Raw genomic sequence first — 27,810 nt, 5'->3', positions numbered from 1 at the left:
CCAGTCCCTCCAATGAATATTCAGGACTGATTTCCTTTAGAATGGACTGGATGGATCTCCTTGCAGTCCAAGGGACTCTCAAGAGTCTTCTCCAACACCACAGTTCAAAAGCATCAATTCTTTGGCACTCAGCTTTCTTTATAGTCCAACTGTCACATCCATACATGACCACTGGAAAAACCATAGCCTTGACTAGATGGACCTTTGTTGGCAAAGGCACATTACTTTTTAATATACTGTCTAGGTTGGTCATAACTTTTCTCCCAAGGAGTAAGCATCTTTTAATTTCATGGCTGCAGTCACCATCTGCAGTGATTTTGCAGCCCAAGAAAAGAAAGTCAGCCACTGTTTCCACTGTTTCCCCATCTATTTGTCATGAAGTGATGGGGCTGGATGCCATGATCTTAGTTTTCTGAATGTTGAGCTTTAAGCCAACTTTTTCACTCTCCTCTTTCACTTTCATCAAGAGACTCTTTAGTTATTCTTCACTTTCTGCCATAAGGGTGGTGTCATCTGCATATCTGAGGTTATTGATATTTCTCCCGGCAATCTTGATTCCAGCTTGTGCTTCATCCAGCCTAGCACTTCTCATGATGTACTCTGCATATAAGTTAAATTAGCATGGTGACAATATACAGCCTTGACATACTCCTTCCCCGATTTGGAACCAGTCTGTTGTTCCAGTTCTAACTGTTGCTTCCTGACCTGCATACAGATTTCTCAAGAGGCAGCTCAGGTGGTCTGGTAGTCCCATCCCTTTCAGAATTTTCTACAGTTTGTTGTGGTCCACACAGTCAGTAAAGTCAGTAATTTGGCGTAGTCAGTAAAGCAGAAGTAGATATTTTTCTGGAACTCTCTTGCTTTTTCAATGATCCAAATTTAATCTCAGTAGTAATAAAAGAAAGGGAAAAAGAACTTCAATGAAAGATTCTATTTTCCCCCATCAAATAAGCAAAAATTAAATATTGGTAATTAAAGTTCTGGGAAAAGTGTATGGAAATAGATTCTCTCATTCAGAGTTGGTGGAAGCAAAATGTAAATTAGCATAGGCTGCAACTTCCCTGGTAGGCCATGGTAAAGACTCTGCCTTCCAATTTAGGGGATGCAGGTTCAAACCTTGGTTGGGGAACTAAGATCCCACGTGCCGTAGGACAGCAAAGCCCATCCTTCCCAACAGGAAAACCTGCGCACCACAGCAAAGACCCAACACCCCCACCAAAAAAAAATAGCATAGCCTTTTCGGAGGCCAGTTTGGCAATATGTATTAAAGTACCAAATGTGAATACGTGTACTTTGTCCCAGTTTTGTATATTAAAGGATCTGTCCTATACAAATACTGGCATATGGTAAAGAAAGGGAAGAATGACAATGTCAATTCCTTGCTGGGAAATACTATGCATCCATTAAACAGCATGAGATAAATCAGAATGCACTAATATGAAAGTATCTCTAACCATGATGGCATGGTGAAGAAAGTTGTATAACATATATAATTACCTTTTTTAATGCCATACATCTATTGAAATTGTCCAACGTGTAAGACTTCATCCTTGGTACTGGACTTACAGAACTAAAGAAAACAGATAAATTCCTGGCCTTACAGACTTTACATATCCAGTTTGGAGATGAGTGATTAGAGTAGGGTTGGGGCAAGCAAATAATAAGCTAGTTAGCAAATAGATAACATACTTTCTAACAGTGGTAAGTTCTATGAAGGCAATACATAGGGACTGCAGTGGGAAAGATGCCCAGTGTCAAGTCAGTGCTCTCAGTAAATGAAGGCAGTTTTGATCTGAATACATGTTCTGAAATTGAAAACCACTCCAGTCTCCTGTCTTTTATGATGCGCCAGCCAGAGAAGATATAGTATGATCAAAATTCTGCAGAGATTTCGTGAGCTGACAGAAAGCACCAAACTGCAGGTCCAGCATCTAGGTTTTCCATTCTTGTTCATCTGCATTAGCAGAATTAGACCTAAGCTCTGAAAAATGAGGGAAAGGAGGGTATACTTGGCATTGCAAGCTCATAGGCCTGTTTCAGGAAAACATGAGTAGTTATGTTACTTTGAAAAAGTTATAGAATGTATTTGCCTTATTAAGTAGAATTAGCACAGGCAGTAAGAGTAAACAAAGTCACTGTGGGCTGGAGTCCATCTAAGCCTTCGTGTGTAAGAGGTGAATATATGAAGGAGGTAGAGGGAGGACTCTAAGTCTGAACATCACACTGCCTTGAGTTCTCCCTTGTTCCCACGAGGGAAAGCTTTGGGCTCTCTAGTCCTGACCACAGGACAAGGCCTACAGTGGTCCCACGCCAAGCAGAGCCCATAAAGCAGAGAATTTGTGTGCATCTTCTGGGTCTCCAATTTGCTGCCCAAACTATACTCCATTCTCCACAGATTTCAGCACCAAAGGAGCAGAACAGGAGCCATGCGTGCTTTCAGATGGGCCTCTCCTTTAGAGCTTTGGGCTGTTTTAGGGGGGACACACCCTGTTTTGTCTCTTACGCAAATATTAGCCACCACTGCTCAGATTCACATCCCAAGGCTGAATGCCCAGAAGTAGGTTCCACATGGACTGCACTTATGCACTCTACCAGGAGATGAGTGCAAATGCTAAGAAGCCAATGCCTTCCAACTGGGAAATGGGAGTATGCTAAATTATGTACCTGGTTAATCTCTACCAACAGAAATACCATAAAACTGGAAAAGGCAATTAAATCACCCAGGATCAGTGTGCATAAAGTATACACAAAAGGAACAAAAATTTCACCAGTAAACTTGTGTTTGTGCTTTGGCTGAATATTCAGAGGTCCATTTCTACTATAGGCTGATGAATGGTACACAATTACCAGTTAATTGCTTGTCTCTTTCTCCTTGTGTTGCCAACTCATGGGTTAGAAATGACAGGGATAAAATTTTTGCTAGACCCCTTCAAATCAGGAACCCAAGGGAAAAGATTCCCATTAGATTTTACCATAACAGCCTGCTTTTTCTTAAGTGTTTTTATATTTTGTTTTTTTTTTTAACATGCAAAAACAATTACATGATGATTAAGAAAACTGAGCTAAGAGGTAACCAGGTGGAGCTGCTATCTCATGAACATTCAATGATACAGGCTATAACTATTTCTTGACAACCAGTCTAGAGCTGTAGTTACATAATACAAATAAAACTCGTTGAAAGAGTGAAACAGTATAGCTACCCACTTTTTACCAGATTACATCATATTATACAACAGCTTTGTAATTATTTGTAAATTTTTTAAATTGTCTATCTCCAGCACTTTGAGTTCCATGAGGCAAAGACTATGTCTGTCTCTCACTTCTGTATCTCTAGCATCAAGTCCAGTACCTGATACTTAGCGGACACTCAGGAAACATTTGTGAGTGAATGAATGAATAACTGAACAACTGTAAAGGCCAGGTTCCAAATCCTGTTCTTGAGCCTCACAGGCCCTTCTCATGATAGCAAGATAGCTCCTTGCAGATACACAGATGTTCAAGGTAGAATAAAAGGTATTAACAGAGGACACCTGGGCCACAGACTATACCTCCCACGTAATGTCATAGGAATTTATGGCTTAACCAATTTGGAGATTTGTTTCCAGAAAGCATTTGATTTATTCCCTTAAGATCAGTCGCAGTGAGTACAAGTCTTAGTGCATTGGCAACGCACTGCTATGGACAGCTTCTCAGTGCAAGGTGCTTCAGCTGATGACACTAATGGTCTCAACAGAGTGTGGCCGGATCCTGAGACTGGGCTCTTCGTTCACAGAAGGATACACTGGAGGAGGCTGGAGAGCCAACGGAACGGAAGGCAGGTCCTTAATCTCTGCTGCTTCCCTCAGGCCCACAGGGCTGGTGTCAGAGTCAGAGAGAGCACCAGGAGCTCCTGTTCCTCCTGCTGGGTGTCACCTGCTTCTGGCCCTGCATCTGAGGACGAAAGAGCAGCAAGACTTGGCAGGCTAACTCCCCTTCTCCCGAGCCAACCTGATTCCACTCACCAATACTCCCTCAAAAGCAGGGCCCTTACTACAGGTTGAATTGACCTCAAGATACCTGTCCCAGAATGTTGTGAAAATATGCTCCTCACACACACACACACAAATCACTTTAGTGTTCAGAAAGTTTTTAGGGGCTGCCCTGGTGATCCAGCTATTAAAAATCCTCCTGCCAATGCAAGGGACACAGGTTTAATCCCTGCTCCAAGAAGATTCCACATACCACAGAGCAGCTAAGCCTGTGCGCCCCAGCTTCTGAAGCCAGCGAGCCTAGAGCCCATCCTTAACAAACTGAAACAACTACAATGAAAAGCCTGCGCACTGCAACGAAGAGTAGCCCCTGCCAGCCACAGCTAGAGAAAATCCATGTGTAGCAACAAAGACCCAGCACAGCCAAAATAAATAAATAATAATAATATTAATAAAGATTAATAAAAGCTTTTAGGGTTAATGGAACATTTGGCTCAAAGCATAGCCAAAGTCTGCAATGATACCTTGGGTATAGGATTTGCATTTATGATTTCTTATCCCCTTCTCTTTACTAACACCCACTCCCTTAGGAAAGGAGCCTGGAGGGGGAAGCAAGAGTCTGGATTGCAAAATTGAGGAGTGTGCTGAGACACCTGCTCTCGAGGACTCCTCGTCATCCCCTGTAGATATTCAGCAACATTCCTGGCAGGTTTCCACAGACATTGAGAACACTGAAAGGTAAGTGGGAAGTTACCCTAAATAGATTGCCAGTCCTCCTCCAATTAATACTTAGGGGCTACAGAGGGTTGACATTATTTTTCTTTCAGATTCAGAAAACAGAGCTCTCAGTAAACCGAGATGAGAGACAGTAAGGAGTCCAAATCCATCTACAGAATGGCAGCAGAACTGCCAGGAGACGTGGGCTCCCAGCCTCTGCTTATTCCTCTCCATCAGCCTTGCATCTCCATGGAGATGCAAGCCGAGTGCTTCCTTGGGAAGCAAGAAAGTTGAATCTATATACCCATCACTGCTCACTCACCAGGCTGGGTCCCAAATTTTCCATTTGTTTAAGGGAGAATAACTCGAAATCATGCAAAGATACCTCCAGGAGATCTTCAGATTTCAGGTGTATGGGATGGCCTATTTAGAGGCCAGTCGGGAGCTGAGGCATCTATCTAGTTAACAGTTTTCTGAAGAGCTGTCTTCTCTACCTCTCCTGGGATTTAGCTGATGGCCCCTTAGTGGTCAAAGCGTGTTAATGCATTTGTCTTTACAAGCGGTAGCTCAAGGCCAGAGACAGTTTCTTTCTTGGGAAGAAGAGATTCTACAGTGATTCTATTTCACTTGGGAAACGGAAGCAATAACAATACAACCATAATCACATCTTGATGCTAAAAATTCCATTCTTTGAGACAGAGAGGCATCAGCCCCTTGTTTGTTGGCCTTCACACTGCTTTCTTGTCCTTTGCTACTAATGTCCCCAGAGCCAACGTGGAGCAGCTGAATGAATGCTGGGCAATTCCACCAAGAGCTCTGTGTGTGGGGGGTTGAGTCATTGACAAGATAATGAACATTTTATTTTTTTATTTTTAGAAATGTAACACACAGTGGCATTTATAGCCATTGTGGTTTTACTTTCAGATTGTAATATAATTCTAAAGCTAATTACCAAATTTCTGTGTTTATAGAAAATTGAAGCATGTGGTAATTATGTGCTATTAATAAAACTTGGACTTTGTATAAGCTTGGAAATCCAACAATTCAAACAATAAAGCTGGTTGGCACAATTTGATAGAACTACAGACAAATGATGAGGGAGTGATTTCTCTTAATTTATAAAGTAGAAAATGCTTTGCTCTATTCCCAGGAAGAAAAACCTACCATGGTCAGGCTATAGTCCATCAGCAAAGCCATTTTCATTTTCAGAAACCTTGAACAGAAGCACTAATCAAGTCTTGTAAGCTTGTCAGACAGCAAGCTATGGCGGATAATAATAATAGGAGAGTCCACCCCTCAGCACTGGCAGTGTTTCATTTCAGCCTCAAAATCCAGATTCTGGTCAAAGGAGATGGGAGCGAGTGGGAGAAGTAGGCACAGGAGACCTGTTACGGGAGAGGGCTTCCTTGCTTCTCCCTATCACTTTGTCCTAAGAGATCTATGGGTTTCAAGCTGGCCTGCACTTTAAAATTACTGGGAGGGCTTTTAAAAAATATTCCAAGTCAATTTAATGTGTTGACCCTTGGAAATGCTTAACACCTGTGTTACTCTGACTCAGTCGAGTAATGAGAGGCGACGGAGTGAACGCATAGCAAGGACGGCACTGGGACCACATGAGAACAGAATTGCCCAGCCTCAGCTCCGCCCAGGGCACCCCTGATGCCTAGTTGCGTGTCCTTCACCTGCCCTTGGAAACTGAAGTACTGTCCTCATTACCAGAGGCTCATCTCTCATCTCAGCCAGGTCCAGCTAACAGCAGAGATGGAGGGCTCCTACTAGCAGAATGCCCTGTGGAAATGTTTGTCAGAGTAGTTCTCATTCCTTCAGAGCCAACCCAACTCAGCTTTTTTTTTTTTTCTTCTTCTTCTTCTTATAAAAGCAAAATAAATGCAATTATTTGCCTACTGGAGGCTTGAACTGGTACACTTAGGCACAGACTTTGTCCTTCAGTTGTGTCATAGAACAGTCAGTTGGAGATTGCGTTTCCAAAATGTACAGCTGATTATTTTTTCTTTTTATCAATTTTACAGAGACATGCGAGAAATGAAAAACCTTTTAAGCAAACTCAGGGAAACTATGCCTTTACCACTGAAAAATCAAGGTGAGTCTTGTCATTCCTTTTTGAGGCAGAGGATGTTTTTCACATGATAACCTTGGGTCTTGTTTCTTGAGAAATGAAAGCAAGTGTTTTTTACACAAACAATTGAAGGCACTGAGCATACATTTGTCTTTCCTTGAGAAGATATGAGAGAATAGTTTATCAGGTGAAAGCAGTTTTGTTCTGAGGGGCGCAGAGAAACACTCTGATAACAGACACCTCCTTCTCTGGCCCTGTCAGTAGAGAGCATGTATTCATTGTTACCTTGTTACACCGTGTGTGGCAAACACAGAAGGGCTGAAGACTGGACCCTTGTCTTTAAGAAGTTCACAGCCAGCTTCCCCAGTGGCTCAGTGGTAAAGAATTCGCCTGCCAATGCAGGAGACCGGGTTCCATCCCTGGTCAGGGAGGACCCCACTTGCTGTAGAGCAACTAAGCCTGTGCGTCACAACTGCAGAGCCTATATTCTAGAACCCAAGAGTGGCAACTACTGAGCCTACATGCCCTAGAGCCTTTGCTCAGCAACAGAAGATGCCGTGACACTGAGAAAAGCCTGTGTACCACAAGGGAAAGTAGCCCCTACTTGCCACTGCAGCAACCACAAAGACCCAGTCAAAATAAAAAAAATTTCTTTAAAGTTTATAGTGGAAGAGACTTAAGAGCACCTCCGAAGGAAATGCTCTGCCATCCACATGTTATCTAAACAAACTAACAGTAATAACTAACATATCTTGCCTCTGTGATTTTGTATCCAGTTCCAATGTGTGGGGGTGTTTTCCACATCAGCAAGCAATTATCAGACACTACTTGGGTGTCCTGCAGCTCAACTGATTTCTGACACTTAACTGGAGATGGCATCTGATTCCACAGGTGAAGGGTTCAGTAGTCCTAAAAAACTGTCTCCCCCCGCCCCCGACTTTAGACCCCAGGCCCAAGCCAAGTTGTCATCTGAGCTTCTGTACTTCTAGCTAGATTGGAGGGTCCATCATTGGACCCACCATAGGTTCAATTAGTTCACTAATTGAGCAGCTCACAGAACTCAGAGAGATATTTTACCTACCAGTTTGCTAACTTATTGCAAGATATTAACTCAGGAGCAGCCAGATGGCAGAAGTGTGGGCAAGATGTGGGGAAAGGGTGCAGAAATTCCATGCCCCCTTCAGGAGGGCCATCTTCCCAGTCTCAGAAGCTCTCCAAACCCTTTCCTTTTTGGTTTTTCTGGCAACTTCCTAAACTTCCAATGATTGATTAAATCATTGGCCATTGGCAATTGGTTCAACCTCCAACCCCTCCCCCTCCCTAAAAGTCAGAGATGGGATTGAAAGAGAAGGCAATGGCACCCTAATCCAGTACTCTTGCCTGGAAAATCCCATGGACGGAGGAGCCTGGTGGGCTACAGTCCATGGGGTCGCTAAGAGTCGGAGACGACTGAGCGACTTCACTTTCACTTTTCACTTTCATGCATTGGAGAAGGAAATGGCAACCCCCTCAGTGTTCTTGCCTGGAGAATCCCATGTATGGAGGAGCCTGGTGGGCTACAGTCCATGGGGCCGCTAAGAGTCGGAGATGACTGAGCGACTTCACTTTCACTTTTCACTTTCATGCACTGGAGAAGAAAATGGCAACCCACTCCAGTATTCTTGCCTGGAGAATCCCAGGGACAGCAGAGCCTGGTGGGCTGCCATCTGTGGGGTCGTACAGAGTTGGACACGACTGAAGCGACTTAGTAGTAGTAGTAATCCTCCAATCACAGAGTTGGTTCTCCTAGCAGCCAGGTGTTTTCCTGGCTCAGGAAAACACCATCCTCAGATGTTTTCCCCAAATCACATTATTAACCTAAGAAAAGACATCTTTATGGCTCTCTAAGGACATTCCAAGAGTTTTAGTAGCTCTATGCCAAGAATAGGTCAAAGATCAAATATATATAAATTACAGTGTCACAGCGACTAGTCTAAATACCTTAGATGTATTAACTGTATTAACTTCTTTAATTCTAATAACACCTTTGAGGGAAATGCTATTCACGTTTCCCAATTTACAGGAAATTGAGACACAGGCTAGCTAACTTGGCCAAGGCCAAACAGACTATAAGTAGGAAGTCTGGGATGTGATCCCAGGCAGTGTGTCTCCAGAACTATCCTATGGGAGTATACACTCTAACACAGAGAGGGAAAGGGGATATTCACTAGGATGTAAGTTCTGTGAGGGAAGGGTCTCTGTATGCTTCCATTAACTGTTTTGTCTTCAGTACCTAGAGAAATGCTTGGAACACAGTAGAGTAACAGTCGGCATAAACAGCAAATGTTTGTTCAACCTGCACCCAACTTTGCAGCCCCAGAGTCTGAAGATAGGTACAAAGGGCTAGTCTTAACCACTTTCACTAAGACATGTGTCCAAGAGCAGTCTTAAGTGAAGCATCCGCTTCAGAGAGTGGTACACGCAGGGTGGGGAAAGGGTTTGTAGGAGAAGGAAAGATCCCCCTCCTGTTTTCGCTGAGCAAAGCCTCAGCAGGAGGGAGGGCAGGTTGCCTCTGAGCGAGGAGGGAGAGGATTTGGCGGCAGAGCTGGAGCGCAGCTTGGCTCAGGGAGCCGCGTGGCAGAAGGTGGAGAGGTGGAGGTGAGAACACAGAAAAATGTGGTGTGACCCGAGCTCCAAGGGAGGGGGGCGGGTGTTGGAAAATAAGAGGCAGGAGATGCGGTGCATCAGGTAGCTGCAAGGACCCCCGAAGGGCCTGCTGACCCAGGCTTACTGCCTTGGGCTGTGGGTTATGTTTGAGAGGCCTTGTAGGGTTTTCAGGAAGCGGTGTTTTAATCCAACTCATGGTGGTGAGGAGGACCCTGTGGACACAGCATGCAAGTTTGCTGCTAGAGGTCAGCATGGTTATAGCTAGCCTTGGGTTACCATGCTGGCTCTGCCATTTTCCTGGAAGAAGTTGTTTCCCTTCTGAACATGTATGTTTCCTCATCCATGAAAAAGAGATCAGGTGACCTACTTCAGAGAGTTGTTGTGAAGATTCAATGAAAAAACGCAGATCTCATGCCTGCTACTAACTTACAGAGAGGAAGCGCTCAACCAGTGCAGTATATTGTTATTATTTTTTTTTTTTTATTTACCAGCTGGCCCACCAGCCTAGCTCAGGAAAACTCCAAATCATCATCAAATAGAATAATCCCTGCTTCTGTTCACTCTGAAGCCACTGTGTGTAACGTCCATGAAAAGTTGACCTTGAGCCCATGAAAAGTTGACCTTGAACCTGCTCTCCAGAATATTGATCCCAGAGACCGGATTTGGGGCTCAACTCTGAGCTTCTTAATATCCTCAGCTTCTTAATATGTAGACATGTACCCCCACCAACAGCACATGGGCCTCCTCTTGTACTTGCTTAGAAAGATGACAACCCAAGGTCCCCCCAGGCTGAATTTCATGGATTCCATGTAACCTATATCTGAAACATTCCTCCTACAATTAATAAAAGTTCATCCAAAAGTTTTTGCATTAGGCATTATTGGAAGAACAGATATTTTATTTATTTAGGACATTTTTATAATCATAAAAGTATAATATAATAGAAATCTTTTGTATAACTTTATTACTTTTATAAGCAGAAAAAATAACTAGAATTTTAAAAACATAATAATAGTAGTGAATGATTGATATTATCAGCGAAAAGGAAAAAAAAATCCAAACAAGGGACACCCAGGACTTGAATCCTAAATCCATTTGGGACATGAAAAGGAAAAAGCTAGGAGATAGAAGGTCTTCTTCAGGAGGGAGTAATGCTGTATGATTTTAAAATAATTTTTTTCCAACTTTAAACTTTTGATTTGGAGTATAGCCAATTGACAGTGTTGTGGTAGTTTCAGGCAGTCATACATGTACTAAAATAATTTTTAAAATTCAGTGAAGTCTTATGGGAAATTAAGGTTTCTTCATTTGGGGGAGAAAAGGGAACCCTTAGCTCATGAAGATGCATCTCTATTCTGGGCATGTTTAATAGGTCCTTACAGTATGATGGAGGGCTCATTAAACACACCCAGAACGGAGATCAGTGGTTCAGATGGTAAAGACTGTCCCTACAATGCAGGAGACCCATGTTCGATCCCTGGGTCGGGAAGATCCCCTGGAGAAGGGAATGGCTACCCACTCCAGTATTCTTGCCTGGAGAATTCCAAGAACAGAGGAACCTGGTGGGCTATAGTTCATGGAGTTGCAAAGAGTAGGACTTGACTGACCACACTGGGAGTGAACAGTGGAGAAGCAGGGATGTGAGTCTCCACCAGGGGTCTGAGAAGGCCTAAAGGAAGGAGAGAAGGTATCTGGGAGTCACTCTGGGAACATGTTTTAGCAGAGGCATAGGGCACCATTTTAATGAGCAAATCAGCCAGATTCCTCTCTCTGACTGCATACACCAAGGTAGAGCACAGGGGCTGTCCCATTATCTTCCTGGAACTCTGTTCAGACAATCTTTTTATTATCCAGGTCTCATCTAAGCAGAAAGTGGTGTGGGATGACATGTGGAAAAATGTATTCCAGTTCTTTTCTGTAGGACCTTATTTTCAAAACATAATTCTAACTGGATGAAAAGCATTATAGAAGGCCATCTGTTTTCCTTCTGTCTGTGTCTTTCTTTTCTCTTTTTATTCCATTTACATGTGTGTTTGAAGCAGAGAGAAAAAGGAATAAGATACTGCCCCGTTTCCCTACTCAAATCCTGACCATGTAGAAATCCCACCAGGCAAGTATGTGGGGACCCACCCTGGAACTTCTTTGATTGCCCTGCTCTCCAAACTCCGTGTGTGTCTGTGTGTGTGTGTGTGTGTGTGTGTGTGTGTGTGTGTGTGTTAGCTGCTCAGGTGTGTCCGACTCTTTGCAACCCCATGGACCATAACCCGCCAGGCTGCTCTGTCCATGGGATTCTCCAGGCAGAATACTGGAGTAGGTAGCCATTACCTTCTCCAGGGGATTTTCCTGACCCAGGGATGGAACCCAGGTCTCCTGCCTTGCAGGCAGATTCTTTATCATTTGAGCCACCAGGGAAGCCCTTCCAGACTCTATCCTGTCCCTCAACTTAGAAACTCTTCCTGTTGATTTTAACATTTCAAGATTTAATCCTATCATCTCCCCTTCCCACCACAATCAAAACTTGATTTAACAACAATATGCTGTAAATTGACTTTCAGTGACAAGCAAAAGTGGCCAAGAGCAGGAATTGTAATGGTTAATGATTATGCCTTCATTTGAGATGGGGCCTTTACCTTCCCATATTTTGTTTAAGACTGGAGACAAATGTGCGCAGAAGAAGAGGGAGCCTGCCTTGCTCTGCCCCAGCTCCTTGCAGCCTCCCCGTTTCCTGGCTCTCAACCCGCTGTCCTTTCCTCTGCTTCAGCGCCTCTCCTGTCCTACATTCTGGGTCACTGGCAGTTCTGTAGGGAGCTTCATTAATTATGAGAGTCTTGCTGTGTCAAATGGATTACAAATGGAACCACCTGTGGAGAGCCCACAAGGTTACTGACAAAGGCTAAAAGGAGACGGGAAAGTGAAGGACAAGCATCTTCTAAGTGCAGGCTGTAATCAAACAAAGCATCGCAGAAGTAAATTAAGCCTGAAAGACAGTTTCACCTTTTCCAAAATTCTGACTTCACGAATCCTGTGCGGTGTTGTCAGCACATTCACTTTTGCCTAAAATTCGGTTGGTGGTGCCACGCATTCGAGTCCATCTCGAGTGGATCAGTCAGGACTTGCAGCTGTTCTAGAATGGGTCCTCTCCAGCAGTCGTGTGTGTGTGTGTGTGTGTGTGTGTGTGTGTGTGTGCGCGTGCACACTTGCACGCATGCACTCAGTCCCTCAATCATGTCCGACTCTTTGTGACCCCATGGGCTGTAGCCTGCCAGACTCCTGTCTGTGGAATTTTCCAGGCATATACTATAGCAGGTCACCATTTTCTATCCAAGGGATCCTCCCAACCCAGGGATCAAACCGGCATCTCTTGTGTCTTCTTCATTGCCAGGCAGTTTCTTTACCATTGCCCCACCTGTGGACAGTCCTGCTCCAGACTAAACCAGGTCCAGGAACAGTTCCCCCATTCTCTACAGCCCTGCTCCACTCTGGCGTGAATATGCATAACTGGAACCAACCTAGCCACGGTTGAGTTCTCTGGCATGGAGCTGAAGGACATTGAGCTGTTATGCCACCTGCTAGCCTAGAGATGACCTTGTTGGCCCTTTCCCAGGGCCTCATTTAAAGACTTTCTGTGCTTCAAACTGGTGTCTGAATATCACTCTGGGCAGTTTTACCAGTTATCCCAGATTCTTTGCAATCTGTACAACATTTTGCCCAGGATTCAGTGTGACGTATGCTATGCCCCTCTCTCTCTCCTCCAATCTAATCCACTCATCACTGATCAAACATCAGTTTCATACTACATTACTCTAATTATGTTGAGCCTCTACTCACAAATTTTAAGTGTCTACACATTGTCGAAGGAAAAATAGATTTCTCACCTCAGCATTCTTTGTCCCCACCATCATCCAACATGTGATGGTCACCCGTGATGTGCCAGGTGCTGGGGATCTCTCTATCCCTAAAGCAGGGGCCCCTAACCTCTGGGATCTAATGCCTGGTGATTTGAGGTGAGGCTGATGTAATAATAATAGAAACAAAGTGTGCAATAGATGTAATGCTCTTGAATCTTCCTGAAACTGTTCCACCCTAGGCTGCGGAAAAAGTGTCTTCCACGAAACTGGTCCCTGGTGCCAAAAAGATTGGGCACCACTGCCCTAGAGGCTCTCCATCTCAACAGGACAGAATGGGAATGAGAATCACCTGGGAAGCTTTTTCAAATGACATAGCCATCCCTTGCAGAGATTGTGATAGAGCCCTCAGGGCATGGCACGTGAATTCTGGAAACACACACGCTATTGGAAAGACCGAAAAAAAGTGTTTAGATGCAACAGTGCCATGATAGTTAGTAAAGGATGCTACAAGGGCAAACTGGATTCTCACCTAGTCAGCTTTTAGTTACAAATTGGGGTGGAAGGGATGGGAGTAATTGAGAATTGCTTTTTGCAAAGTGTGTGAGCTGAGATTTTTTATGATAGATCAGAATTAGCCAAAGAAAAAGATGGAAAGAAGACAGTCTAGGCAGAAAATTCTAAATGTGTGAAGGCATCTGGGAAGATGACAGAGCAGGGGATTTTGATGAACTACAAGCACTTTATTAACTGGGAAAGTGGTTAGAAAAGAGCCTTCAGAGAGAGACTAGAGAGGTAGGGGGGCTATGTTATTAAGACCGCTCTATTTCATATTAAGATGTTTGGGCTTTATCCTGGTTACTGGAGGGGTTCAGTTAGTAGGCAAGTATGATAAGCCAGGAAAAAAATGCTTACGATCTGACCTAAAGCCAGGGGCTTGGAGAAGAGGATATGGCCAGTTGGCTGAAATGTGTTAGCAAAGCAGAATCAAGGATGAAAACTGAGTTCAGATTTGGAAAGCAGAGTGAATGATGGAACCCATCACTAAGGGAGAACAGAGCGGTACCAGCAGAGGTAGAGCCCAGGACAGTTGGAGTTCTGATTGTGGGGACACTCCAAGACCAGTGCTCAGAGCTTGTGGTGGATGTACATGCCTTCTGTTGGTGTGAGACATGGGAGCTGGAAGGGCAGGAAATTCAGGTGTAAACACAAGCAGCATGTAGGTAACTGAAGCCCTGAAAATACTTGAGACCACCCCCGGAGAGTATACAGAGAAGAGCTCTGAAATACCAAAATTTAAGGTTTGAGGGAAAAAAAGAAGAGTTGATAAAAAATTGATATGAAGCTCAGCATACTGGAATAAGAACGTTGCAAGGAAAAAATAGCTCATAGTGTGGGGCAATTCAGCTAAATAAGAACTGAAATTACCCATAGGATTTAGCAACAAAGGAGTCACTGGTGAGGTGGCCAGAATCAGCTTTCTTGGAATTGGGGGCACTCACAGAGCTTAGTTAAGGAGGGTTGAGGAGTGAGTGAGTGATGAAGAGTTGAACAGCAAGGGTAAATTTATTGTCTCATGAAGAGTTGCTTATAGAATTGTGGATGCACAAGGTTGGAAACAGACAACGTTCCAAGGGCTATGAAAGTGAAAGTGAAAGTCACTCAGTCATGTCCGACTCTTTGCAACCCCATGGACAGTCCATGGAATTCTCCAGATCAGGATACTGGAGTGGGTAGCTTTTCCTTTCTCCAGGGTATCTTCCCAACCCAGGGACCGAACCCAGGTCTTCCGCATTGCAGGCAGATTCTTTACCAGCTGAGCCACAAGGGAAGCCCAAGAATACTGGAGTGGGTAGCCTTTCCCTTCTCCAGGGGATCTTCCCAACCCAGGGATCGAACCCAGGTCTTCCACACTGCAGGTGGTTTCTTTACCAACTGAGCTATCAGGGAAGCCCAAGGGCTATAGCAATTGTTTATAGAATGAATGCAGGCATGAAGGTAGAAGCACAGAGCAATCAGAGAAGACTTTTCTGGATAGAAGGGGATGGCATATGTAAAGTCAGGGAGGCGAGAGAAGGTGTATGGCCTTATTCAGGGAATTCTCAGTAGTTCTGTTTTACACTAACCCTTCTTCATATGCCTTTCATTCCAGCCGGACTGGACTGTACCTAGACCCAGTTCAGGCTCCCTTGACCTCCACATCTTTGTTCACACTGCTCTCTTCATCCAGAACGCCTGCCCCCTGCTTCACCAAATGTCCAAGTTCTCCCCATCCCTTTTGCCCTAGCATGAACACCAAGGCCCCGGGAATCTTCCACAAATCTTCTCTTTACAGATGGGAGTAATTTCCCTCTGAGAATTCTCACAGCATTCTATTTGTATCTCTCCAGTGGCATTTCTAATGAAGCCTCCTAGTTACTCAAACCAAGATCCCTGAGGCCAAGGGTCACCTTTCTCTTAGGACCCATCTGGTGTTGCCCTCAGCACCTGACACAGAGCCTTGCAGTTTATAGGCCTTTGATTAATTCAGTGGTTCTCAAAGTGTGGTCTCAGGACCAGAAGTATCAGCAGGTCTGGGAACTTGTAAGAAATGCAGATTGTCTGGCCCCACCCCAGACCTACTGATTCAGAAACTCTGGAGGTGGGGCCGGCAATCTGTGCTTTAACAAGCCCTCAGATGAAACTGATGCTGCCCATGTTTGGGAACCCTGGAATTAGATGAAGATCTCTTTTTTTTTTTTCCAGAATAGAAGTTTCCAACTGCAGTTTCATCATAAGCACTCCTCTTGACTTAGAGAACATAGCTTTAAACTCAAACCAGTTTATTATTTGCAAACCTCATTTTCATGCCCTCTGTTTCTAACACATCATTTATGCAAAAACTCTTTTATTGGCAAAAGCAATTTAAAATGGTGTTATTGTACCTTATAGGGGACTTCAGTGTTCCTGGCTCTAATAGCACCCAAAAATTAAACATCAAATGACTGGATTTTGAATTTACTGATGACTGAATACCCTACTCTCGTTTTCTTTCACTTTCTGCTGTGCTTTCCTCCTTCCTCTTCCCTTTCTCACTTTTTATTTTCAAATTTAAAACTGTCCTAGGTTATAGTTTTTTGAGAGTATGCACTTTGGAAAAAAGACACCATAAAAGTCTCAAACATTAGCAATAAAAATAAAAGATTTCCCAAGTTCAGATGGATTCGCCCAGAAAGTTTAGAATGAGTGGGGAAACACCCATTTTGCTCACATTCTGTTGACAGCTCCTCACTTCGAAGTCAGGATTTCAGTCATCTGAAAGACAAGGAAAGACATCTTTCCTTGGCATTGAATTCATTTCAAACCATTCCAGGCAGACTTACTGCTCGGTGAATTTCAGCATTTACTTGCAGGTGTCAGCTTCCCACAGTGTAGAAAGCTGCTCTGAATTTCTGCCAAGAATTTTTTAAGCTTTGGTGTCACCTCAGCCCTAGGTGATGATCAGACAAGCTCTGGGCTATGCAAAGGTGTCACAAATGCTCAACAAAGATACCCCAAACCAGCAGTCATCCTTTAGGTAGCCGGTCCTTTGTTTAACATCTGAGCACTTTCTCACCAATTCTAACACATCCTATTCACTTGTGTATGCTATATAAGTATGTGTGTGCGTGTGTATATAGAGCACTCACAAGTGAATGTTATATATATAGATATGAAAAGAAGGGTGAATGAGGAGAATTTCAATAGCACAGAGGTTTTTTGATTCACTGTAATGAATGCACAGATACAAAGGTCAGTCTTGATATAAATCTCATAATCCCTGTGTATAATAGCTGTGTGCTTTTAATACATAAAAAAAGAGGAAATGAAAGCAAATACACCACCACAGCACACACATGCCACAGCACACACATGCACACTTTCTTTGTAAATACAACATACCAATGTGTGTAGACACTTCCCCATGTAGTGGGAATGATGTATATCAAGAATTGCATTTTATAATATATAAATACCAGTGAGATCACTCCCAAATCTCTTATATGTTTGGAGAAAGGCAAACATATAGGAAATTCAGGAAATAAATGGGAATTCAGAAAATAGATCTCTAAAGTCTCAAAGAAATAAAAATAAAACTTTCCTTTCCTATCAGTATCTTCATAGTTTTGGTGCATCTATTCCAAGGAAGTGTTGACTTTCAGTTGAACTTGAGTTTCAGGAAGCGTGGTCAGCATTCAAAGAGATACCAAAACCTTCAGGGTCTGCTGTATCTTTGCCATATCCGATTAGGTTAAGTTCACTGATCATTTGGTGGCCAAAGAAGTGAGAGCCCTAAAAATGATGAGAGAATATGGTTATCATTTCTTTCTGCTCCAGATATATCATGATTCATCTCTGAGAGATTCTGCTGAGAAATTAGGCTTATATATAGGATTTGACATTGCTTTCAGCGTCTTAAACTATTTGGGGCAAGTTTAACTGTTTTAAAAAAAAGAGATGTCCCATTTTTAGTCTCAAAATGTTGACATCCAGATTATAGTGAATTATTTTTCACTCTGAAAAAAGACAAAGAAAGTCCTGTTTTTCTCCACATTAGCAGAGTGTGGGTTTTAAGAGAGGACTGTGATCTGTGGAGATTGTGGGGAGAAGGCTGTGTTTGATTAATCTGATGTGCCCAGCTGGGGCGCCTGTCTTCTTTCCTGCCTCCAACTTGCTACTCTAGTTCCATCTAAATGTGTAACGTAGTGCAGCATTCCAAGGAACACTGTCAGCTCAGTGGGTGATGCTAATTTACAAACAAGCATGACACATGGGAGCCTTGGGGGCTGGGGAGAGAAAAGCCAGGGCACTTGGATGACAATTTATGTAAGAGGACCAGGAAGCCAGGACTCATTTTTGTTCCTGACAGTTTCCTGAGTGTCTTCTTGTTTTTGTTCAATCACTCAGTCGTGTCCAACTCTTTGCGACCCCATAGACTGCAGCACGCCAGGCTGAGTTATCAAGAAAACCAACTGTCATCTACAAGCCAGTTTTATTCAACTGGGGCACATTCTTCACTATATTCATCTCTTTATCTCACTCCCAGTTCTGGGCTCTTTCCCAGGGTCCTGCATCTTCAAGATTAGCATGGGGAGAGGAGGGGAACATCTTAGCTTTGTTCTTGGAGAGCAGTGCAAGTGGTCCTGACAAAGCTTAGGTTTAAAAAAGTTCCAGAGGGCCTACCCTGTTGGTTCGGTGGTTAAGAATTCACCTTGCAATGCAGAAGACGTGGGTTCAATCCCTGGTCAGGGAACTAGGATCCCACTGCCATGGAGGAACTAAGCCCACACGCCACAACTAGCCAGTCCGTGTGCCGCAACAAAGATCCTGTGTGGTGCAGTGAAGACCCGGCATGCAACAACGAAGACTCAATACAGCCAAATAAGTTTTAAAAAGTGTTTCCCAGAGCCAACCAGCCATTTTGTTGTCCCTAATTCCATTCTGACCATATCCTAGCACTGCCCTAGTTGACAATTTAAGGCTATTTCCTTGTGGTCCTTCTCTAGCCTCTGGGACTCATACTGGCCAGTTCCACTCCAACAGGCTGTTTCTACACACTCTCTCTGTTGAATTGCACTACTTCCCCAAAATCCAACTCATTAAACTGGATTTGGTTTACAGGTTTGTTTCTTTGTTTCTCTACTTGTCATTGTACTAAAAATTTCAAGCCAGAACTGGTGAATTTAAGAGCTGATAACCTTCTCCAAAAGCCTTTGTATTCAGATGCCTGGCTGTAAAAAGTGCTAGGGAAACTCTCTACAAGAAATGTTTGAAACCTCTTCCTGAGGCATAAAATGAGTGAACTGAGGTAAAACAAGGTCCTATGTAAAGGAAAAATAGTTAATCATAGCTATATTATTATTAATAATGTCTCTCCTCTATGCTAGGCACCAAGGTCATCAACCAAGCTAAATGTTTTAATAGATTATTTCATTTAGCTCTCACCTAGGGTAAGTATTATTCAACTGTATTTTACATATAGGGAAAATGAAGCTTAATGAGCTTAAGCGACATGTTCAAAGTCACAGGACTAGTAAGCAGTAAACTATAGAAAAGAAGCCAATTTTATTCCAAAGCACAGGCTCTTTCTCAGAAGGATACATTGCCCAGGTGAAGAACTGCCTCTAGGCAGTTTAACTCTAAGCAGTGGTTCTCAACTGTGGCTGTTTGCTTCACTTTCGCCCCCACCCCAGGAGCATGTGGCTGTATCTGGGGACATTTGCAGTTGCCACAATTGGTAGGGAAGTGCTGCTGGCATCTAGTGAGTAGAGGCCAGAGATGTTGCTGGATATCCTACAATGCTCAGGACAGCCCCCAACAATAAAGGATGATCTATTCCAAAAAGTCAACGATGATGAAGCTGGGAAACTTGGATTTGGAGGACAGTGGATTTTTAAGGCCAGTCCTTAAAAAACAGTTGTTTTGTCTGTACCTCATTCAACCTGTACATTCTATCCCATCACAGATGACAGCAGCCTTCTAAATCTAACTCCCTACCCCCTGGTTAGAAGACGGAAGAGAAGGTTCTTTGGGCTGTGCTGTCTCGTCTCAAGCTAGGCAGTTCCTCCCGGAAGCCACCACTGGGAAGACCTGAAAATATCACTGAACCTGAGGACCTCCAGACAGCTGAACCACAGTCATTGGCTTTTGACTATATTTTCTAAGCTTCCTTATTACTTTTATCCACCTCTCGCTGTCCTTTTAAATGATTTTACATTTGAAAGCAGCTGCTGTCAAGGAAAAAAAAAAAAAACAGATTCAAAAAGCAGTCTGTTTTTAAAAGGATTTTTAAAGCTGACATTGCACATGTCTGCTCCAAACCACACCATGACAGATGCAAGAATTATGATTTTTAAATTATTTAAAGAATTTTTAAGTGTATTATACAGAGAAAAATTATTTCATGTATAATAGTATATCTGTAGCTCTTGCTGATCTATGTAAACAACTGATCACATATGAGAGTCTTTAAACATAGAAATCTATTTAAAACTGCAAAACTGTTCAAAATCCAACCAATATTAGAAATAATATTATAATCAGATATATACCACCTCAACCTATTGCTTTCTCTGCACTCATTTATGTTTAGTCTTCCATTCTGTCAGACTAAGAGCTTCAACAGAAAAATGTCTTAATTTACAATGCAACAAAAACCGTATATGAAAAGTATTTAAATTTTGTAAATACACGATAATCCTGATACTTTCATACAGTGCATATGGGCAACTAATTTCCTTTCGATCCAATGGTGTCTTTTTCAGCTTCTTGGAGAATGAAGTAATCCAGTTAGGAAATGGTGTAGTAACATATACAATTACCCTCCAATGTAAAATTGAATATTATCACATTTTGTTCTAATTGAAATTGAAGCATGATGTCTGCATATCAGCATAGTGTTAAATCTTATAGGGCATGCTGGATTTAGCTCAGATCGTAAAAATACTTAACATTTTACATTGTTAATAAAATCTTTTTAGTTAAGCTAAGCTTGTCTCATTTTAGATAACTATGCAGATAAGACTTTTCCAACGTGTACTTGGTGTCTTGTCTTATGCTTAGAAACTTACAAGCAGGACACAATAAGCAATACTCTATTCTAGAAAGAAGGAAGCCACATGCTTTGTTTTTCTGCTCACAGCTTTGTTGTGCTCTTCCTCCACTAAACTTGTAACATGGTACAGATTTTGTTATATTTTCCCTTGTTCTTCCTTTGGCCCATTTCCCAGACAGAATTTCCCATGGGTTGAAAGATCAAGCCTTTGAACTTCTTTTCTTGTTTACCATAGTCTTAAAATTCCTAAGGTCAGACAAGAGGCCCAGAATCCAGCACAATAAAAGGATGAGCTATCCATGGTTTATCCAAGACACGAATTTAATACCAACCCTATAATTTCTCAGCATTTATGTGCACAGGCATTTATATATCTACCAACATTTTGACCTAAAAAACTAAATATACCCAAGTTTTTAGTAGCTTCAGTGAAGAAGGAGAGAGGTAGAGACAAACTACTGGAATAATTATCATATTAGGTTGAATTATATGAAATTGCTGATATTTGACTGTTTTTGACCTAAAAATGGCAACTGCATATAGTTCAACCTAGTATCTGCTGTTGTGGAAATTATCCTTGGAATTGTCTTCTAGTTTTTTGATTGAAAGTGAAAGGATTGAAGAGTTGGAAGAGATCTCAAAAGACTATGCATGTCTCTATTTAGACCACACCAGCTGGCTATTGGCCTTATTCTTGGAGTCCAGAGATGTGTTCCAATGAGTTGGCAACTGATACATGGTTACAAGTATGACTAGCTTCATGTCAAGACATACCCCTGAAAGTTATACAAGAAAAATCACAATTTTCTAAATCAAATACTTATAAAACAGTTGTCAGAATATGCTATTGAAAGACTCCTAGGGTGACCGCTCCTTTGCAAAACAGGTAACCACTCCCAAATTTACATGGTCTGCAAGCCCCAATTTTCACACATCTGGTTTGATTCCCCCCTTTCCTGAATGTGGCTCATTTTCATCTTCTGAAGTTTAATTCACTTCAGGTCCATTGTTTTAGAAATTACGAAGGAACCTACTCTGGCATGCTCTCCTGCCATCTCTGCCCTCTCCCACCTTCTACCATATTGAACCGTTAGTTTCAATCTAGTTCCTACTAATCCATGTACAGTTATTAACAGATAAGCCCAGTCTTGGTGTTCAGCACCTTCTTCTAAATGCCTGACCTAAATCACTTCTGCTTGGTGAATTTGTGCTCACTCTCGCCTTAGTCTCAGTGTGAAAGTAACACCTTCCGTGCAATTGTCCTTTGTACAACTGAAGACTGTTAATAAATTCAGGTCTCACCTCCATGTCTGGGGAGGGCTATAGTCGCTATTCATGGAGATGGGGATTTGTCTAATTCCCCAGCTAGGCTTTCCATATCTAAGATAAATAAATTCAGCCACCTTATCTTTTATTCATAGTGCCTGTTTCCCAGCCTTGGATCAATTTTGTAGTTCCTGTGGACATACTCCAAGATTTATAGATCTTCTTTCACTATAGCAGGTCCTAAAATTAAATTTAGTGCTCAAAGTCCCTATAACCTACCCTGGCTCAGAGTTGCAATGGGTAATCACCATCCCCTATTAGGAATGCAGTGCATCTTGTTAGGAGCTGACCCCACTCCCCTGTTATCTACCAAAGGACTTTCTCAGGTGTAGTTCCATGAGATAACTGACTGTTTCCTGCTGGTAATTTGCTTTCAGATTAGCAATAACACTGAGCTGATCTCTAGGGATAAGGAGAGCCCATTGAACTCATTTTGTTTCATGTGCACATATGCTTGAAACAAAAAAGGATATAAAGTTTCTCTGGCACACAACCACCCATTTTACCACCCTATTTTTAATACCCTGTGTTGGTTTTTTGTTTTTTGGTTTTTTTAGATTACAGACAATGCATGTTATTTGTGGGAAATCTGAAAAAATACCACCAAATACATAGAAAATAAAAATCACTTGATTCCCACCACAATGACGTTGTTTAAAACCACATTTTCAGGCTTTGAATCAGTCATTGGCTGGGCCCAAAGGCACTTTTGGTTGAGGTGTGTGAAGAAAGGCCCGCAAGTAGGCGCCACTTTTAAAAATCAGTCCACTCCTGTTTCTTGCATGCGTCTAGGAACAGATTCAGTGCACACTTCTGATTGTGCCATTGTTCAAGTGTACAAGGAAGACTTTAAAAGTAGCACAGCCCCGATGCCTCCTCTAATGAAAGCTCTTGGGGGAATTCTAAAATCCTGCCAGATCATTTTGTTCCTCAGTGCGCCTCCAAGTTTGGATACTTACTGTTTGGCAATACTGCCACCTACTGGAATCTAAGCTTTATACAGAGCATAAAAGCACCTAATTAATTTTAGACAGCCAGCAAATTGGCCAGATTAACAATGATCCCATGTGGGATTTCAGCCTCTGGAAGTCTCAAAATTGAAAGAATTAAGGATATCCATCCATAATAACTTCTCACCCACCTACACACATACCTTACCAATGTCTACCATTTCTTTGTGTTCTAGAACATCACCAAATGCAGAATGCTCAACTTTCAGGTAACTACAGAAAGAATGAGAAATGGTCCAGAATAAACCATTAATATTAAATATAAGCCAAGTTATAAACCCTAGAACATGAAAGAACTGAGTACATTACAAAGATGTCACTTCAAATCTATGAGAAAAGGTTGGTTTATTAAGTACATTATATTGGGAGAAATGGCTAGCCATTTGTTGAGGGATATATTAGATCGATACCTGAAAACTGTCATCAAAATAAATTCTAAGTGAAGTAAATATTTAAATGTTAAAGCACATAAACTGGCAGTATTGATGAATATGATGTAATTTTAGTGTATGTGGAGTGGTAGGAGGGGAGCTTTTCTAAGCATTGTAATGAAGCAAGAAACGCCAAAGGAAAAGATGGATGGGTTTGACCAATTAAAAATGCAAAATTCCTATAAAGTAAAAAAAAATCAGATTAAGAGAAAGCAAAATTTTAAATATATGCAACAAAGAGTACAGATGTCTAATAAATATCAAGAGCTTAAATTCCACTACCTTTGGCAAGTTTTCATGATCTATAACTCCCTCCCCAGCCAAGTGTTCCCATTTTTTTCTTTTCCTTATTATACTTTTTTCCATTATTGCTTGTTTAATTGTCTGTCCCCACTAAACTGAAGTTCCAGAAGGCAGCGACCATGTCTATTTTGCTTATTCTTATATCCTCAGCACAGTGCTATACACAAAAGCAAATAGTGAAAACATATTTATGGAATGAGTGAATAATGAATGCATGAATAATGACATTTTATGACTCAAAGAGAATCAAACTTTCCAGTAGAAAATTGAGCCAAGCATACAAACTGGCAATGTACCATAAATTAAAATAATGCACTAATAATATGAAAATATTTGAATAGACTAGTAATCAAAAATGTAAGCTATTATGATATACTCTTTTTTAATGTATCAGAAAAGCAAGAATATAAAGAATGAATGTTTCCAGGGACAGCAAGGAAATCTGGAAGTGAACATCCTCTTATAGAGCAACATGTATGTAAACTGATTCCACCTTTCTGGAAAATAATTAGGCAATATATTTTTCACCTATACCAAGTAATTCCACTGTAGGGAAATTATCCTGAAAAAGTTCAGAAAACAATGACCGAAGATGTAGTCGTTTATTATTCAAATAAAAATGCAAGAAAGAATACTTATTTGGAAGAATGGCAAACATTGTAAATAAACCCACAAAATAAGATTGATTAAATATGGTATATCCTATCAGTGGAATACTGTACACCAATTAAGCACCATACATATATTTATGGAATTATACTGTTAAATGAAAACAGAGAAGAATATCTATAGCATCATCCCATTTAAAAAATATACTTACATATATATGTGCATTAAAGAGTCTGAAAAGATATTTGCTAAAATGTTAACAGCATTTATCTCTGGGAGGTGAGATCTGGAGCAACTATATATTTTTTTTTTGCATATCTATAATTTCTGACTTTTTCACAATGAGCATGTAGTAACTGTATAATTTTTTCAGGGAATAAATAATAATGTTCACAATATATATTAAATTGAAAACATATTCTAAAACAGTGTGTATAGTATGACACAATATTTGTAAAAAAAAGAAAATATATATAAATATATCTATGTATGTATATATATTGATATATATGCATAAAAAGCTAGAAGGACATACACTAAAATGTTAATAGTAGTTATTTATGGGTAGTGGGATTATGGGTGATAATTTTTTCTTTTCGCTTTTCTGTGTTTTCTAATTTTTCTACAATGAATATGTATTACTTGTGTAATAAAAACTAATAATTAAAGTTTAAAAAAAAAAGAATGAAAAAGTGAGAGACTTTGTGGTTCATCACTTGCAATTATCCTACCCACCCCTCACCCCACCCCCTTGACATGTTCCTGTCATCAAAATGTTGGCAGTGGAGACATGGAGAGGAAATAACAGGGGACCGTAACCTTTGAAGAGAAAAGAGAGAGATCGGCAGACAAAGTGCGGTGGGCAGGAAAGAGAGAAGAAGAAGAAAAGAACAGAAGCGAGAGTGGGGGGAATTAAGTGAAAGTGAGTTAAATAATTTTATTTTCTAATAAAAGGAGATGACACACATCTGAAGTTCTTCAAAAGGCAAACTATTGAGTTCAGCTAGTTGTCAAGGATTGTGCAGGATATCCTAGAGTTACAGACTTTTGTCTGAATATCAGACAGGCTGCAACAAAGTACCCCCACCTATGGCTAGCAGTTTCAAAACCTGTTTTCTAGAGATCCCAAATTTCAGGAAGACACTGGCCACTTAAATACTTTATTTCCCAGGCTCCCTTGGTTATGGGTGTGGCAGTACAACTGAATTTTGGCCAATAGCTTCTGAATGAAATTGTGCAGTTCTCTAGGCCAGAATACTGGAGTGGGTAGCCTTTCCCTTCTCCAGGGTGTCTTCCCAACCCAGGGATCAAACCCAGGTCTCCCACATTGCAGGCGGATTCTTTACCAGCTGAACCACAAGGGAAGCCCCAAAATACTGGAGTGGGTAGTCTATCATTTCTCCAGTGGATCTTCCTGACCCAGGAATTGAACTGGAATCTCCTGCATTGCAGGCGGATTCTTTAGCAACTGAGTTATCAGGGAAGCCAATTTAAATGTAACATTCCTAAGATAAGGGGCATGTCTCCCTTCCCACTAAGCTGTGAGGAAAGCATGAGGGTGGGAGCTGAAACAACTGTCTTGGATCCAGAGTTGGACACCACATGATAATGACAGAAGAGCTTTAGCAGAGATTACCTATCTCACACTGTTATCTGCTTAACTAATTAATTAATTTCTATCTCATTGAAGGCATTAATAATGGGAATCTTTGCCTAGAAGAACTTGCTCACTAAATTAGTTATCTTCTGTAAGCCTCAGTTTCCTGAGAGTGAAATAGAAATAATATATCAGTATTACAAAAGCTTCAACCAAATAACTGTCCAATTATTTTCTTAGAATTAAAGCTCTTTTATGAGAAAAGTCAAACCAAACAAACATTGCATGATACTGTGTTGCAGAACAGCAAAGGGAAATCTTTTAAATAAATACTGCTTTTCAGCCAAATGGTCAATTGATTTCCATTTGCAAAAAAGTTAAACTTCACTCTTACCTCATTCCAAGTTGATTATTGATATAAAAGTAAAGGACTCTAACAACTTGGAGGGGTGGGATGCAGAGGGAAATAGGAGGGAGGTTCAGGAGGGAGGAGACATATGTAAACTTATGTCTGATTCATGTTGATGTTTGTCAGAAAACAACAAAATCCTATAAAGCAATTATCCTTCAATTAAAAAATAAATTAATTTTAAAAAAACAGGGGGCAGTCCTAAGATGGCAGAGGAATAGGACGGGAGACCACTTTCTCCCCCACAAATTCATCAAAAGAACATTTCAACGCTGAGTAAATTCCACAAAACAACTTCTGAATGCCAGCAGAGGACATCAGGCACCCAGAAAAGCAACTCATTGTCTTCAAAAACAGGTAGGAAAAAATATAAAAGAGAAGAAAAGAGACAAAAGAGGTAGGGAGGGAGCTCCATCCTGGGAAGGAAGTCTTAAAAAGAGAGAAGTTTCCAAACACCAGGAAACACTCCCACTGCCGAGTCTGTGGCAAGGCTTGGAAGCACAGAGGGCAACATAACAGGGAGGAAAAATAAATAATTAAAGCCCACAGATTACGAGCCAAACGATAACTCCCCCAGCAGAGAAGCAGCGCAGATGCCTGCATCCGCCACTAGCAAGCGGGGGGCTGCATTGATTTTTAAAGATCGGGCCTGAAGGCCCCAAGGGTAACCAGAGCAAACTAACTTGGGCTAGCATACCAGACCGTGGGATAGCTACTGCACGAAAAGTTCTACCATAAGACACCCCCAGGACCTCACACAGAACAAAGGACAGAACAGAATTAGCTGGCTGCAGACCATCCCCCTCCAGTGACAGGCAGCCAGAGCCGGAAGGGCTGGAAGGGCCGGAAGGGGGCAATAGCAGCCCCAGAGAGACATTAACTACCAAACTGCAAACAGGCTTCTTTGCTAACTAAGACTTCTTGGGGTTCTGGACAGTCATCATCTGCCTGAGAAGGTGAGCCAGTTGTACACCCAGAAAACTGAGCAGCAGGGATGGGAGAGGCGATAAGTCGTAGCAACAGTGCTCGCCAAACACCTGAGCTACTCGGACCTGGGAAGGGCACAAAATGCAGGCCCAACTGAGTCTGCGCCTCTGAAGACTACCTGAGTGCCTGAGCCTGAGCGGCTTAGACCTGGGAGGCGCATGCAGCCCAGGGCCAGCCTCAGACGGTTCCCAGCGGAGCAACCTAGAGCCTGAGCTGTGTGCACCGTGAGCAAGGGCAGGCTCAACGGAGCTGAGACACTGCGAGCACTTGCCAGTGTTATTTGTTTGCAGCATCCCTCCCTCCCCACAGCGC

The 27,810-nt window shown here is 41.9% G+C and overlaps 1 protein-coding gene across 1 annotated transcript in view; it reads left to right on the top strand.

The window, feature by feature from the left end:
• RGS7BP (regulator of G protein signaling 7 binding protein) overlaps positions 1–24,516 on the top strand; it is a 108,727-nt gene extending 84,211 nt beyond the window's left edge. Inside the window, exons 4-6 of the mRNA XM_004016942.6 lie at positions 4,559–4,706; positions 6,716–6,786; positions 19,738–24,516. Coding sequence (XP_004016991.1) covers positions 4,559–4,706; positions 6,716–6,786; positions 19,738–19,829 — 311 coding nt within the window. The 3' untranslated portion in view covers positions 19,830–24,516. The remainder of the gene's footprint in view (positions 1–4,558; positions 4,707–6,715; positions 6,787–19,737) is intronic.
• The last annotated feature ends 3,294 nt before the right edge of the window (positions 24,517–27,810 follow it).

Source organism: Ovis aries, chromosome 16 (genome assembly GCF_016772045.2).
Source record: "Ovis aries strain OAR_USU_Benz2616 breed Rambouillet chromosome 16, ARS-UI_Ramb_v3.0, whole genome shotgun sequence".
Classification (NCBI taxonomy): domain Eukaryota; kingdom Metazoa; phylum Chordata; class Mammalia; order Artiodactyla; family Bovidae; genus Ovis; species Ovis aries.
Note: the sequence above shows the minus strand (reverse complement) of the source record. Positions and strands in the feature narration are given on the sequence as shown.